Here is a 15,921-nt window from a genome sequence, read left to right on the forward strand (position 1 = left end):
CAGGAGGAGCACTTTTTTGAAATCCTGACTGGTTCTCAAAATACTGCCGTGCAATCTCTTCTTCCCAGCTCTACATAGGGACTATTTAACACGACTCTGCTGCTGGCCTGGAGCCTCGCTGGAGGGGACGGGATTATCCCTATGGTATTAAGTCATGTCAAATATATGCCAACCACCCACGGGAAAAGGGGAAGGGTGAGCGAGCGAAAGGCCGGGGGGGGAAGAGAAAGAGGGCGAGGGCGAGATAGAGGGGGGACTGGTGCTTTGGGGAAGCTGGGTCTGGTTGATCTGTTAAAAAATCTCACCCAATTAAACTTTCATGTATACATAGAGCCAGAACATACAATCCTTTGAGGGGTTAGAGTGACGTATTTGGACTGACAGTTCCAGTTCTAAATTTGCTGTTTACAGCCCTGACTGGAATAATCCCAGTGAGACCCCATTCAAATCCCCTTTTTGCTATTTTGTTCTCCCACAGTAAGGGATCATCTACTGTTTTTAAAGAATAAAAATAATTCATTCCTAAATGGCAAATCACAAGTAGTTTTCAATAAAATTGAGCAAAAGTCCCATCCTTACTACATGGTGAAAAATGCAGACCCCATAGTTACTGTAGATTGGAAAATACACCAAATAAAGGGTCAAAAATCAAAATGGTGGAGAGAAAGAGACACCCCTGGCAGAAAATAAATCTTCACAGGGGCACAAATCAGACAAAAATTGACACCAAGCCAAAGAAGGAGACCAAAAGAGATAAGATAGAAGTAGCATCTTAAAGGAGAGAGAGAGAGAGAGAGAGGGGGAGGGAAGGGGGGGGGGGGGCGAAGCAGGGGGTACACGAGGGGCCAGAATTGGAGGAGCACAGAGATCTCGGAGGGTTGTAGGGCTAGAGGAGGTTACAGAGAATAAGAGGGGCGACGCCACGGAGGGATTTAAACAGTAGGATAAGAATGTTTGAAATCGAGGCATTGCCGGACCAGATTCAGATTAGATTTATTCAGATTAGATTTATTTGCCATATGTAACAAGTACAATGGAATGCTTGTTCCCCGTAGGGATGCGTCAGCTATACATACAGCGCCGTGTTCAGAGTCAATACAATGGCTTCCCGTGGCAGTGGGAGCACGATGTCCCTCAGCCGCTCCGGCCTCACAGAACCACAGAAACCCCACAGTGCAGATAGAGGCCATTTCGGCCCATCGAGCCTGCACCGACACATATCCCACCCGATCCCCGTAACCCCTACACCAACACATATCCCACCCTATCCCCGTAACCCCACGTATTTACTCCCCCTAACCCTAAGGGTCAATTTATCATAGCCAATCAACCTAACCTGCACATCTTTGGACTGTGGGAGGAAACCGGAGCACCCGGAGTAAACCCACGCAAACACGGGGAGAATGTGCAAACTCCACACAGACAGTCGCCCGAGGCCGGATTCGAACCCGGGTCCCTGGCGCTGTGAGGCAACAGTGCTAACCACTATGCCACCGTGCTGTTGTCGGCTCCACGTGTGGTGGCCTGCTTCTCCCGCTCTGACCACTATGCCCGGCTCCCCTCCTCCCATCCGGACTGCGAGTTACCCGAAATGGAGCTGCCGGCCGACGTGCTGCAGTTTGTCGTTGAGTCTGCTGCTGCTGCTCGTTGCGCTGCGCTCCTCTACCCGACTCGCCGAACACATCGTCAGGATGTGAATGCTCCAATGCGGCCTCCTCTTCAACGTCGCCGGCGCCACGTTCCACGGCCCGGGGCCTACTTCTCCCTCTCCCGGGTCGGCCTATGGCCGACATGCTCGGCTCCCCTCCTCCCAGTCGGAATTCCTTCCCGCCGAGGAGCTGCCGGCCGATGTGCTCCAGCGGGTCGGCTTGGCTGCTGCTGCTGCTCACCGCGCTGCCTCTGCCCGACTCGCCGAGCACCTCGCTCCGGTTGCGGGAGCGAGCGGCGAGAGCTGGCCGCCCGAAACAGGGAGAGCGATCTCAGCACCGGACCGTCACGGCCGCCATCTTGACATCAGGAGCCAAGCAGGTCAGCGAGCACAGGGGTGGTGGGTGAACGGGACTTGGTGCGAGTTAGGACACGGGCAGCAGAGTTTTGGATGAGTTCAAGTTTATAGGGGTGGTAGGGCTGTTAGATTAGTCAGCTTTTTTGGGGGGTTGGGTTGACTTTTTTTTTTGAAGCTTTTAAGTCAGCTTTGGCTGGTTTTCCAGTTTGGGAATAACGGTTACACATAAAACCTTTTGTTCAACACAAACCCAATTCATGTGGGTTCTCTAAAAGCTAAACTAAAAAAAGGGCGGAGGGCTTATGTCACCCACTAATTATTTGCTTGACAGAATATGATGAACTGTGGCCCTTTCTACCAAATTATGTAATTCCACAGAATAATAAAACAATTCAGAATTAAAACCTAGTGTTCTACTTTTCTGGGAAAGATCCCATGGGATTCATCAGCAGGTCTTTTAAACACACAAGAGGCATTACATGTGCAAGTTGCATTTTTCAAGTTGATGAATGATGCCCTCTACTCTAATGCTACAAAATGTTAGATTCTATAACAACTTAATTCAGCTTAAAAAAGTAGAGCTTCAGTGCAGGTCAGGTCTTAAACCAGCATTACATCATGGTCGAGGGTTCAAGCCCCACTCCAGAGACTCGAGCACATAATCCAGGCTGACATTCCAATGCAGCACTGAGGGAGTGCTGCACTGTCGGAGGTGCCGTCTTTCAGATGAGATGATAAACCTGTCTTCTCAGGTGTGCGTAAAAGATCACGTGGCACTATTTCGAAGAAAAGCAGGGGCGTTCTCCCTGGTGTCCTGGCCAATATTTATCCATCAATCAACATCACCAAAACAGATTATATGGTCATTATCTCATTACTGTTTGTGGGAGCTTGCTGTGCACAAATTGGCTGCCACGTTTCCTATATTGCAACAGTGACTGCACTTCAAAAAGTACTGCATTGGCTGTGGAGCGCTTTGGGATGTCGGTGGTCGTGAAAGGCGCTATATAAATATAAGTCTTTCTTTCTTTGAATTTTGAAATATGCCATTAAACTTAGCTACTTTCCAATGAAAAAGCCCCAATTTTTGAGCCTTTCTCCACATCTATTGCCTCTCATTCCTGACATTATACCACTGAAGCTTCTGTTTGTCCTTTCCCTGGCGCTAATATCCTTTGTATAATGGGATAGCCAAAACTGCACTCAATAGTCCAACTGTCTGCTTACGTACTTGTGAATAACCAGGCAAGCAGTCTGATCAGGCTGCAGGTGAATGACTAGCTCACTGAAACACATTGACTACAGCAGAATTTCAGGTGTAAGAAAGATATCCGTTTCCCTCCTCTTTCCCTGCCCCCTCTCCCCGCCCCCCAAAAGTCTGAACTGGAGGAATTACCGTGGCTATTGGCTAAGTGTTCCTTGTGGCGTGGTACTGAGCTATAAAGACCAGCAAAGTGTGTGTGTAAGTGGGGGAGTGAGTGAGGGAGGGAGCGAGGGAGGGGGAGGGAGCGGGAGGGAGAGGGAGCGAGGGAGAGGGGGAGAGCGAGCGAGGGAGAGGGAGGGAGGGAGGGAGCGAGGGAGGGAGGGAGAGGGAGGGAGGGAGGGAGGGAGGGAGGGAGGGAGAGGGGGAGGGAGCGAGGGAGAGGGAGGGAGCGAGGGAGAGGGAGAGGGAGGGAGGGAGGGAGAGGGAGGGAGAGGGAGGGAGGGAGGGAGGGAGGGAGGGAGGGAGAGGGAGGGAGGGAGGGAGCGAGGGAGAGGGAGGGAGCGAGGGAGAGGGAGGGAGCGAGGGAGCGGGAGGGAGCGAGGGAGAGGGAGGGAGCGAGGGAGAGGGAGGGAGCGAGGGAGAGGGGGAGAGCGAGGGAGAGGGGGGAGAGCGAGGGAGAGGGAGGGAGGGAGCGAGGGAGAGGGAGGGAGGGAGCGAGGGAGGGAGGGAGAGGGAGGGAGGGAGAGGGGGAGAGGGAGGGAGGGAGGGAGGGAGGGAGAGGGAGGGAGGGAGGGAGCGAGGGAGAGGGAGGGAGCGAGGGAGAGGGAGGGAGCGAGGGAGAGGGAGGGAGCGAGGGAGAGGGAGGGAGCGAGGGAGAGGGAGGGAGCGAGGGAGAGGGAGGGAGCGAGGGAGAGGGAGGGAGCGAGGGAGAGGGAGGGAGCGAGGGAGAGGGAGGGAGCGAGGGAGAGGGAGGGAGCGAGGGAGCGAGGGAGAGGGAGGGAGCGAGGGAGAGGGAGGGAGCGAGGGAGAGGGAGGGAGCGAGGGAGAGGGAGGGAGCGAGGGAGAGGGAGGGAGCGAGGGAGAGGGAGGGAGCGAGGGAGAGGGAGGGAGCGAGGGAGAGGGAGGGAGCGAGGGAGAGGGAGGGAGCGAGGGAGAGGGAGGGAGCGAGGGAGAGGGAGGGAGCGAGGGAGAGGGAGGGAGCGAGGGAGAGGGAGGGAGCGAGGGAGAGGGAGGGAGCGAGGGAGAGGGAGGGAGCGAGGGTGAGGGAGGGAGCGAGGGTGAGGGAGGGAGCGAGAGTGAGGGAGGGAGCGAGGGAGAGGGAGGGAGCGAAAGTGAGGGAGGGAGCGAAAGTGAGGGAGGGAGCGAAAGTGAGGGAGGGAGCGAAAGTGAGGGAGGGAGCGAAAGTGAGGGAGGGAGCGAAAGTGAGGGAGGGAGCGAAAGTGAGGGAGGGAGCGAAAGTGAGGGAGGGAGCGAAAGTGAGGGAGGGAGCGAAAGTGAGGGAGGGAGCGAAAGTGAGGGAGGGAGCGAAAGTGAGGGAGGGAGCGAAAGTGAGGGAGGGAGCGAAAGTGAGGGAGGGAGCGAAAGTGAGGGAGGGAGCGAAAGTGAGTGAGGGAGCGAAAGTGAGTGAGGGAGCGAAAGTGAGTGAGGGAGCGAAAGTGAGTGAGGGAGCGAAAGTGAGTGAGGGAGCGAAAGAGAGTGAGGGAGCGAAAGAGAGTGAGGGAGCGAAAGAGAGTGAGGGAGCGAAAGAGAGTGAGGGAGCGAAAGAGAGTGAGGGAGCGAAAGTGAGTGAGGGAGCGAAAGTGAGTGAGGGAGCGAAAGTGAGTGAGGGAGCGAAAGTGAGTGAGGGAGCGAAAGTGAGTGAGGGAGCGAAAGTGAGTGAGGGAGCGAAAGTGAGTGAGGGAGCGAAAGTGAGTGAGGGAGCGAAAGTGAGTGAGGGAGCGAAAGTGAGTGAGGGAGCGAAAGTGAGTGAGGGAGCGAAAGTGAGTGAGGGAGCGAAAGTGAGTGAGGGAGCGAAAGTGAGTGAGGGAGCGAAAGTGAGTGAGGGAGCGAAAGTGAGTGAGGGAGCGAAAGAGAGTGAGGGAGCGAAAGAGAGTGAGGGAGCGAAAGTGAGTGAGGGAGCGAAAGAGAGTGAGGGAGCGAAAGTGAGTGAGGGAGCGAAAGTGAGTGAGGGAGCGAAAGAGAGTGAGGGAGCGAAAGTGAGTGAGGGAGCGAAAGTGAGTGAGGGAGCGAAAGTGAGTGAGGGAGCGAAAGTGAGTGAGGGAGCGAAAGTGAGTGAGGGAGCGAAAGTGAGTGAGGGAGCGAAAGTGAGTGAGGGAGCGAAAGTGAGTGAGGGAGCGAAAGTGAGTGAGGGAGCGAAAGTGAGTGAGGGAGCGAAAGTGAGTGAGGGAGCGAAAGTGAGTGAGGGAGCGAAAGAGAGTGAGGGAGCGAAAGAGAGTGAGGGAGCGAAAGAGAGTGAGGGAGCGAAAGAGAGTGAGGGAGCGAAAGAGAGTGAGGGAGCGAAAGAGAGTGAGGGAGCGAAAGAGAGTGAGGGAGCGAAAGAGAGTGAGGGAGCGAAAGAGAGTGAGGGAGCGAAAGAGAGTGAGGGAGCGAAAGAGAGTGAGGGAGCGAAAGAGAGTGAGGGAGCGAAAGAGAGTGAGGGAGCGAAAGAGAGTGAGGGAGCGAAAGAGAGTGTGGGAGTGAAAGTGAGTGAGTGAGGGAGTGAAAGTGAGTGAGGGAGTAAAAGTGAGTGAGTGAGGGAGTGAAAGTGAGTGAGGGAGCGAAAGTGAGTGAGGGAGCGAGTGAGTGAGTGAGAGTCCATTATAGCAGAGCCTGGTCTCCCATCGTCTTGGATCCCCTTGCCATTGGACCAAGACCTTGCTCTGTCAAGCCAGTGTGGTAGCTGGTGTGCAACAGCCAGCACACGTTAAAAGAATTCACGCACAGGCATCTTCCACCCTTTAAAATGAAGTTCGGGACCTGGAACTCATCAGTCACCTGCGAACTCATTTTTAATGTGGAAGCAAGTCATCCTCGGTTCTGAGGGACTGCCTAAGAGAGAAGACCCAGTCAATGGAGATCATGTTACTCTACAACAGAGAGCTGCAGACCGGGAAACACTGAGGAAATCTTTCTCTCACTTCATCCAGTTTATCAACCTCTAATTTGCCCTTTATATTTCCTTTCATTATTTTTCTTTTTTCAAACTCTTGCGGCTTTTCTGAAACTCAACTCCAAGAAAAACTTCCATAAATTGGCTACAGATAAGAACATGAGAAACATCTTTCAAACAGGGGGACAAAAAACTTATTCGATTTATCAATTCCTAACAGATTTTGGCTAACACTATCAATAGGATTCATAGAAGACTCAGTAACATGGTTCATTAACACTGAACAACTTTGAATTTTATAGCATTGATTCCTACTTTCACTATCGTGGGGGTTGGATCAGGTCTCTTACCAGTTCCATGTTTGTGTTCTGCCACTGGCAGCTCACAGCTACCATCCCTTCCATCTGTACAAGTTTCTGCAGGGCTGCTTCCTGCAAACCATTCTCTCCTACAATCAAAACCTTCCTTCCGAGCACACACAGATCTGGAAGACAGGTGGAATATAAAAGATCAATATTGTGCAACATTCACAAGAACCAAATGCCTGCACATGATTTTAATAGCGACTGGCGTCAGATCATTTAAGTAAACGTGCTCACAATGTAACAGGGTGAGGCCAGAGCACCATAGACTGAGCATCGGCAGAAAGTACAATAAGTGGGCATTTTGACGCATCAACAGTACATTAGTCAAGAGGTATCGTTTGTGGGAGCTTGCTGTGCCCAAATTTATTGCCGTGTTTCCTACATTACAACAGTGACTGCAATTCAAAAGTACTTCATTGGCTGTAAAGCGCTTTGGGATACCAGAGGTTGTGAAAGGCGCTATAGAAATGCAAGTCCTTTCTTTCTTTCAACTTTGGTTCCATGAGGAGAAAAATGAATGAATTATTTACACTACAAAACAAAATGGATCATCATGAATTTTCATTCTCAGATCAATGCAAGGCAAAGTCACCATCGATCAGGACAAGGTGCAGGTGTGATTGCTGCTCCACTCAAGAGGCTAAGGCAGCTCCCAGAAGAGGGGGATGGGACTCCCAGGCAGTGTCTGGTACCTCCGGCCAGGCAGCTACAGGGGGCATTAACCACAGCCTGTGCACCAACTTCACGGCTGCAGGAAAAAGAAAAAGGGACTAGGTGCAAGGGGGGGGGGGGGGGGGTGAAATCCACTGTAAAAATATAATATACGAAAAAAACCTTGGAGTTCACATATTTCCATGATGCAGCAAAACTGAGTATGACTTTGTTAGAAACATACAGCACAGAAGGAGGCCAATCAGCCCATCGTGACTGTGCCAGCTCTTTGAAAGAGCGATCCAATAGTCCCACTGCCCTGCTCTTTCCCCATAGTCCTGCAAATTTTTCCTTTTCACGTATATAGTGTGGGTAAAACTATTACACAAGAGGACAAAAACAAAGGATCTTGTGCTAAACATTTATAAATTACTGATTAGACCTCAGCTAGAGTATTGTGTCCAAGTCGGAGACTTTGAGAGGGTGCAGAATAGATTTACCAGAATGGTACCAGAGATGAGGGACTTCAGTTATGTGGAGAGACTGGAGAAGCTAGGATTGTTCTCCTTAAAGCATTGAAGGTTCAGAGAAGATTTAACAGGGGTATTCAAAACCATGAAGGGTTTTAATCAAGTAGATCGGGAGAAATGGTTTCCAATAGCAGGAGGATCGGTAAACAGAGGACACAGATTTAAGATATTTGGCAAAAGAACCCAATTTTTTTTATGCAGCAAGTTATGATGATCTGGAATGCACCGCCTGAAAGGGGGGAGCAAACAGATTCAATAGGAACTTTCAAAAAGCCCTCCAAGATTTCTGCACGCCTCAAATTCTGGTCTCTTGCACATCCCCGATTTTCATCATTCCACTATTGGTGGCTGTGCCTTCAGCTGCCTAGGCTCCAAGCTCTTGAACTCCACCTCTCCCACCCACCCCCTTCCAACCTCTCCTCCCCCCCCCCCCCTCCTTTAAGACACTCCTTAAAACCTACCTCTTTCACCACGCTTTTGGTCACCTGCCCTAATATCTCTATGTGGCTCGGTGTCAAATTTTGTCTGATAACTCCGGTTAAGTGCCTTGGAACGTTTTACTATGTTAAAGACGCTATATAAATACAAATTGCATACTTGAAAAGGAAAAATTTGCAGGGCTATGGGAAAAGAGTTGGTGAGTCGGACAAATTGGATAGCTCTTTCACAGGCAAGATGGGCCGAATGGCCTCCTGCTATGCTGTATGATTCGATTCTATACAGAAGCTGGAAGCCAGCACAATGATACAGGATACCCAGAATCTGATTTAACCAAGCAGCAGTATAAAGGCAAGTTCTAACGAGCGCTCCACCTCAACCCCCACAGTAACAAGTCAACAGTTAGTACTCAAAACATTGAGAGACAAAACTTGATAAACCGAAACAGAATTCTTCGCAATGGTTTTGTGCTAGTGTTGAGCAAGCTGGGATGACGGAGACCACTAGCCTCTTTAAGGAGTGGGAAGATCCCAGCACTCTGCCTGCAGTTCTCACCCGCTTGCTCCAGTAGTTCCATCACTGCACTCGCTGCCGGGGGCACAAAGCACTCACTCAAATTCCCACGGACCAATCTTCCTAAATTAACGTCAGTGATTCTGGGGGGGAAAATGAACAAATTAATTTTTTAAAATAAATTACAAACCAGAGATCTGTTAGTAGTCAGCTGCTACAGTGAACCCATTACTATATCCAACAAGAGTCTAACCGCCTCCCCTTGACATTCAGTGGCATCACCATTGCCAAATCCCCCATTATCAACATCCTGTGGGGGGGTGGGGTCACCACAACCAGAAACTCAACTTGACCAGCCACATAAATACTGTGGTTACAAGAGCAGGTCAGAGGCTGGGTATTCTGCGTAGAGTGACTCACCTCCTGACTCCCCAACGCCTGTCTACAAGGCACAAGTCAGGAGTGTGATGGAATACTCTCCGCTTGCCTGGATGGGTGCAGCTGCAACAACACTCAAGAGCTTGACACCATCCAGGACAAGGCAGTCCACTTAATCGGCAGCCAATCCACCAGCTCAAACATTCACTCCCTCCACCACCAGCGCACCATGACTGCAGTGTGTATTAGTTACATGATGCACTGCAGCAACTCACCAAGGCTTCTTCGACAACACCTCCCTCCACTGTGACCTCCAAGACCTAGAAGGACAAAAGCAGCAGGCACATAGGGACACCACCACCTCCCAGTTCCTGTTCGTTTATCGTCGCTGTGTCAATATCCTGGAAATCCTGACGCAAAAAGCACTGTGGGAGTACCTTCATGACACAGACTGCAGTGGTTCAAGATGGTGGCCCACCACCACCTTCTCAGGGCAACAAGGGATGGGCAATAAATGCTGGCCTAGCCAGCATCGCCCATATCCTGAGAATGAATTTTTAAAAGTCAGCATTGTCCCCCGACTATGAGATTGTGAACTTTCATGAGTGTAACGTGCAAGCCTTCGTCATCTCCAGACCCCATTACTCCCAAAGCTCCCGCTGCCAGCCTTCCATCCTCCGTAACCTTCAGCTTATCCAAAACTCTGCTGCCTGTATCCTAAATCGCACCAAGGCCCGTTCACCCATCACCCCTGTGCGAGCTGACCTACCCTGGCTCTCAATCCACCAATGCCTCGATTTTAAAATACTCATCCTTGTATTCAAGGCCACGCTCCTCCCAATCTTTAACCTCCTTCAGTCCTACAACCCTCCGCGATATCGGCATTCCTCCAGTTCTGACCTCGTCCATTTCCCACTCCCTTCTCCCACCATTGGCGGCCATGTCTTCAGCCATCGAAGCCCCACGCTCTGTAATTTAACATTCATACTTGCGTTTAAATTTCGCTCCCCTTCCACCGTGGCCTTGCCTCTCCCAGCGAACGTTAGGGTCTCGCCAGGCACTAGCAGATGCTGGTGGAGAAGGCTTGTCTGCTGAAGGAGAGAGAGAACACTTACCCATCGACATCCTTCTCGGGAATCATGGCATTAATCGCTGCGTCGCTCACAAGACTGCGGGGAAGAACCAAGCCGCGGATTTTAGGGTTTTCATTTAGCTTTGCGATCTCATCTACAACCTAAACCACCAAAGAAAATATATAATTACAACTTGCATTTATATAACACATTTAACGTAGTAAAACATCCCAAGGCACTTCACAGGAGCGTTATCAGACAAAATCTGGCACCAAGCCGCATAAGGAGATATTAGAACAGGTGGGCAAAAGCTTGGTCAAAGAAGTAGGTTTTAAGGAGTGTCTTAAAGGAGGCAGAGAGGTTTACAGAGGGAATGCCACAGCTTAGGGCCGAGGCAACTGATGGTACAGTTGCCAATGGTGGGGCAAAGGAAGTGGGGGTGTCCAAGAGGACAGAGTTGGAGGAACAGAGTTCGAGGGTTGTAGGGCTATAGGTTACAGAGCTCGGGAGGGATGAGGCCATGGAGGGATTTGAACACGAGGTTGAGAATTTTTTTTTTTTTTTTTTTTTTTTTTTTTTTTTTAAATCGAGGCATTGGCAGACCGGGAGCCAATGTAGGTCAGCAGGCACAGGGGTGATGGGTGAACGGGACTTGGAGCGAGTTTGGATACAGGCAGCAAAGTTTTGGATGAGCTCAAGTTTATGCAGGGTGGAAGGTGGGAGGCCGGCCAAGAGAGCGTTGGAATAGTCGAGTGCAATGTTCCCTTTAAGCCATGCAGCTCTCTGTAGGTCCCGCGCAGCTGGTGAGCCGGCTTTTAAATAGAAAAACTGCACGAGGAATTTTGAATGGCCCGCACAGTCCGTTAAAGGGGCCGTGCAGGCCTAAAAAAAAATCAGAGGGAACATCGGTCGAGTCTTTGTTTCTAAAACGTTTGTAGTCGGTAATCTCCAATTCAAAAAGCAACTTTACAAAGTAGCTTTTCGACGATTCTAGAGGAATAGAATTCAAAATCAGAGAAGTTATGTTAAACTTGTATAGAAGCTTGGTTAACCCACACTTGGAGTACTGTGCACAGTTCTGGTCTCCGTATTATAAAAAGGTTATAGAGGTACTAGAGAAAGCACAAAAAAGATTTACATGGATGAAGCCAGAACTGAGAGGTTATAACAATCAGGAAAGACTGAACCAGTTGGGGCTCTTTTCTCTAGAAAGGAAAAGACTGAGAGGTGACCCGATAGAAGTCTTTAAAATTATGAACGGGATCGATAGGGTAGACGTAGAAAGGATGTTTCCTCTTGTCCAGAACTAGGAGAACCTTCTACATTCAGAGTGGTGAGGAAGTGGAACTCACTACCACAAGGAGGTAGATAAGTACATGAGGGAGAAAGGAATAGAAGGATATGCTGATAGGATGAGATGAATTTAGGTGGGAGGAGATTTGTGTGGAGCATAAACACTGGCATGGACCTGCTGGGCTGAATGGCCTGTTTCTGTGCTGTAAATTCTATGTAACCAGCACAAGGCTGGCATGAGAATAGGGGTAAATTTACCTTTTATTACCAGCTGATAAATGGGCGATAGCGAATCAGCCGCCCATTTTACACCCAACTGGATTTTCAGATGTGTGTGATAATACACTCTAAAAAGTTAAGTTGGCTTAAATCAGCACATAAAAACAAGGATTGTCAGAAAACTCAGTTACCTCCTCTATAGCAGTTCCTTCTGGCAGACAGATATCAATAACATGTAACCCAACCTAAGGAAAAAAATACGAGAGATCTTAAGACATTAGAACATTCATCAAATAAACAACATGCATTTATATAGCGCCTTTAATGTAGTCCTTTGGTAGTTTTTTTTCCCCAAAAGAAGAATTAATACTTCATATAGCTTATGAAGTTATCCCCTTAGTCTTAGGCCAAAGGTCAGCCATGGCTCAGTAGTAGCACTCTCGCATGTGGTCAGAAAGCCATGGGTTCGAGCCCCACTCAAGACTTGAGCACAAAATAAAGTGCAGCACTCCCTCAGAACTGCACTGTCGGTGGTGCCGTCTTCTGAATGAGACGTTGAACCGAAGCCCTGTCTACCCTCTCGGGTGGGTGCAAAAGATCCCATGGCACTATTTCGAAGAGCAGGAGGGTTCTCCCCGGTGTCCTGGCCAATATTTATGCCTCAACCAACATCACTAAAAAAATGATTATCAGGTCATTATCTCATTTGCTGTTTGTGGGAGCTTGCTGGACGTAAATCCGATGCATTTCCGACATCACAACAGGGGCTACATTTCAAAAAGTACTTCATTGGCTATAAAATACTTTGGGACATTGAGGTTGAAAGGCACTGTAGAAATGCAAGTCTTTCTTCCCTGTATACAGCTTTCCGAATCACTTATCTGCTTTACACTTGTTGCTCTTCACTGCATCATTGACACTGTTAAAGATGTTGACCAGAGTTACAGGAACAAGAGACCATCATTCAGCTCTTCGAGCCTGCTCCGCCATTCAATGAGATCATGGCTGATCTTCTGCCTCAACTCCATTCATCGGCCCTATCACCATATCCCTTGATGCCCTTACTAGTCAGAAATCTATCGACTTCTGTTGTGAATATACCCAATGACTGAGCCTCCACAGCCCTTTGGGGTAGAGAATTCCAAAGATTCACCACCCTGTGTGAAGAAATTTCTCCTCATCTCAGTCCTGAATGGCCTACCCTTTATCCTGAGGCTGTGGCCCCTGGTTCTAGACTCCCCAGCTAAGGAAAACATTCTCCCAGCATCCATCCTATCAAGCCCTGTAATAATTTTGTATGCTTCAATGAGATCCCCTCTCATTCTTCTGAATGCAAGAGAATACAGGCTTAGTTTACTTAATCTCTTCTCATACGACAGTCCTGCCATCCCAGGAATCAATCTCATGAACCTTCGTTGCACTCCCTCTATGGCAAGTATATCCTTCCTTAGGTAAGGAGACCAAAATTGTACACAGTACTCCAGGTATGGTCTCACCAAGGCCCTATATAATTGGAGTAAGACTTCTTTACTCCTGTACTCAAATCCTCTTGTAATGAAGGCCAGCATACCATTTGCCTTCCTAATGGCTTGCTGCACCTGCACATTCACTTTCAGTGACTCATGTACAAGGACTCCCAGGTCCCTTTGAGCATCTGCATTCCCCAATCTTTCACCATTTAGGAAATACTCTGCCTTTCTGTTTTTTCTACCAAAGTGGTAGAGGGAATTTGAATGGGCTGCTCAGCCCGTTAAAGGGGCCGCGCACACAAAAAAATTAAAGGGAACACTGATCTCAAGACCTTTAATTTGTCTCAACATTTTCCTGCATTTCTTCCAATGAATCCTGTTTCTCTTTTCACTGTTGATTTTCTGCCTTGTCTCCATTGTAATTTCTCACTCACCCATTTTGGAGATTGCTCATTGACTTATTTCTCTCCATTATACACTTGTCTTGCATATTTATGTTATGGTTTTATAAGGTTTCCATTCTTCCTCAACCACTGACCTGATTATTCTGTCCCAGCGCAACGCCTCAGTTTTATTTCTCTCATCCCACCAAAGTTTGCCTTCCCCAAAAATCAGATACTTCTGTCCCAGCACCGATTTCCAAACGATCTTAAATTTAAATTGATCTTAAATTGTATTATGGTCACTTGTAACTCACCAAGTCCCGGGACTTCAAATCTGTTCATGCCATCTAGTGGCTGGTGAAAAGACAAGTCTAGATCAGAGTTTCCCCCGTTGCAGCCCACAACACATGAAGATAGAACTTCTGATCAAGGATCACGTACAAATACCCAACACACTTGCGCTACATCCTCTTGTGGGCTACTTCTACACAGACACTAACCTACTTATTTTTAACATCTGCACAGTATGACTTCTTGAAAATTTGGATCCTTTTTCATTAGATCAATGCAGTTTACAGGGCGATATGACAGAAGTTAAAATTATGAAAGGATGGGACAGAGTAGACAGAAGCAGACCGTTTCAGTAGGTGAAGGACGAGGGGCCATAGATACAAGATTAATTGTAAGATTTAGAACAGAGGGCATGATAAACTTCTTCACACACTAGGTTGTGAGGCTGTGGAATTCACTTCCAGTGTTAAGAGTTTGAGGCAGAAACTATGTCAACAATCAAGGTTAGAGTGCTAGGCGGATGAAGGAAAAGGGGATGAAGGGATATGGGAACAGAGCGGGTAAGTGTGATTCGGATTATTTGCTCACGTGGCGGGTAAATGCCAACATGGACTGGTTGGGCCGAATGGCCGGTTTCCATATTGTAAATTCTGTGTATTTATGTTTAACAGCACACAGTAGAATAAGCACATTAACATACATTTATAAACCTCCTTTTAACGTAAAGAAAGTCCTTCAGCTCTTTGTAAGTGAATGAATCCTCATCTGCAAATCACTCCACGGCCTTGCCCCATTTCTGCTATCACTCCCAGCCCTCCATTCTCCACCCGCCCGCCAATACACCCATTCCTTCAAATCCCAACCTTCTCTGCATCAGCCCACCCTTCACCCAGTCACATCAGCTGCCTCAGTCCTACATCCTCGAACTCCCCATCTAAACCTCTCTGGATCGGGTTATTTATCTCCTTGCTGCGTGTGGGATCTTGCTGTGCGCCAATTGGCTGTCGCGTTTCCTACATTATAGCATTGACTACACTACAAATGTATTTCATTGGCTGTGAAGCGCTTTGGGACGTCCAGAGGTCGTGAAAGGCTGCCTAAACTTGCAAAATCTTAAGACTACTTATTTGTGGTGTAGTGGTTATTTCACTGGACTAGTAATCCAGAGAACGCGACTTCAAATCCCATGCAGCAGTTTGAGAATTCGAGTTCACTTTATAAAATCTGGAAATCAAAAACGAATATCCCTGCGAAGTACTTTTTAAAATTCTGCTGGCAGGACAGGATGTCTGATAATAAAAGGGAGCGGAGCAGAGCAGAAATGGAAGAGGTTTCAAATGGAGGCAGCCAACGTGGACATTAGCAGTGAGGGAGTAGGGGAGGGTGAAGCCCAAAAACTCCTCACTCAAGGCAAGTACAATCATGTCTATGTTGTGTCTTGCCCCTCTATTCAGTCACTGATACACAGGCTGGCACTGAACCTCAAAACCACCATATACTGCAATCTAAGGACCACCCAAGTACCATAAAAATTTTATTACCGAGATATCTTCACTGCTTTCCTCCTTCAGCCTCTGCACCGAATGACTTCTCATACTCGGTGATTTCAACCTCCATCTCAATTCATCATGCTCTCTTTGCTGAGTTCACTAGCCTCCTATCCTCCCTTAATCTCTCCCTCCATGTAAGCTCTCCAACCCCTATTCACGGCCACCTCCTCAACCTTGCCATCTCTCGTGGCCTCGTTGCTCCCATCGTGTCAATCGCAGATAAGGCCATCTCTGACCACTTCCTCGCATCGCTCTCCACCCATATCCCCCTTCCTCCCCAACCCTACTTCCTTCTGTGTCTGCCCCTGGAAAAAAACTCTCTTACAACTGCACTTACGAAATCCCAACTGTCCAGCCTTTGGCCCTCCATTCACCATGACATTTCTGCAGCTACCGATCTGCTCAACCACACCCTCACCACCACCTTTGATGCCCTAATCCCTATTAAAACAATTACTCTCTCTTACCCTG

General features: G+C 48.8%; 1 protein-coding gene across 2 annotated transcripts in view; it reads right to left on the minus strand.

Moving 5' to 3' along the window:
* The window catches only part of mthfd1l (methylenetetrahydrofolate dehydrogenase (NADP+ dependent) 1 like), a 725,847-nt gene that overhangs the window by 247,935 nt on the left and 461,991 nt on the right, over positions 1-15,921 (minus strand). For both annotated transcript variants that reach the window (XM_085981835.1, XM_085981834.1), the window contains exons 4-7: positions 11,949-12,002; positions 10,288-10,406; positions 8,837-8,937; positions 6,648-6,781 (exon numbers count right to left, since the gene is read on the minus strand). In XM_085981835.1, coding sequence (XP_085837961.1) covers positions 6,648-6,781; positions 8,837-8,937; positions 10,288-10,406; positions 11,949-12,002 — 408 coding nt within the window. The remainder of the gene's footprint in view (positions 1-6,647; positions 6,782-8,836; positions 8,938-10,287; positions 10,407-11,948; positions 12,003-15,921) is intronic.

The sequence above is a fragment of the Somniosus microcephalus genome, chromosome 3 (genome assembly GCF_052327205.1).
Source record: "Somniosus microcephalus isolate GS21.2 chromosome 3, FLI_Smic_1.0, whole genome shotgun sequence".
NCBI classification, from domain to species: Eukaryota; Metazoa; Chordata; class Chondrichthyes; order Squaliformes; family Somniosidae; genus Somniosus; species Somniosus microcephalus.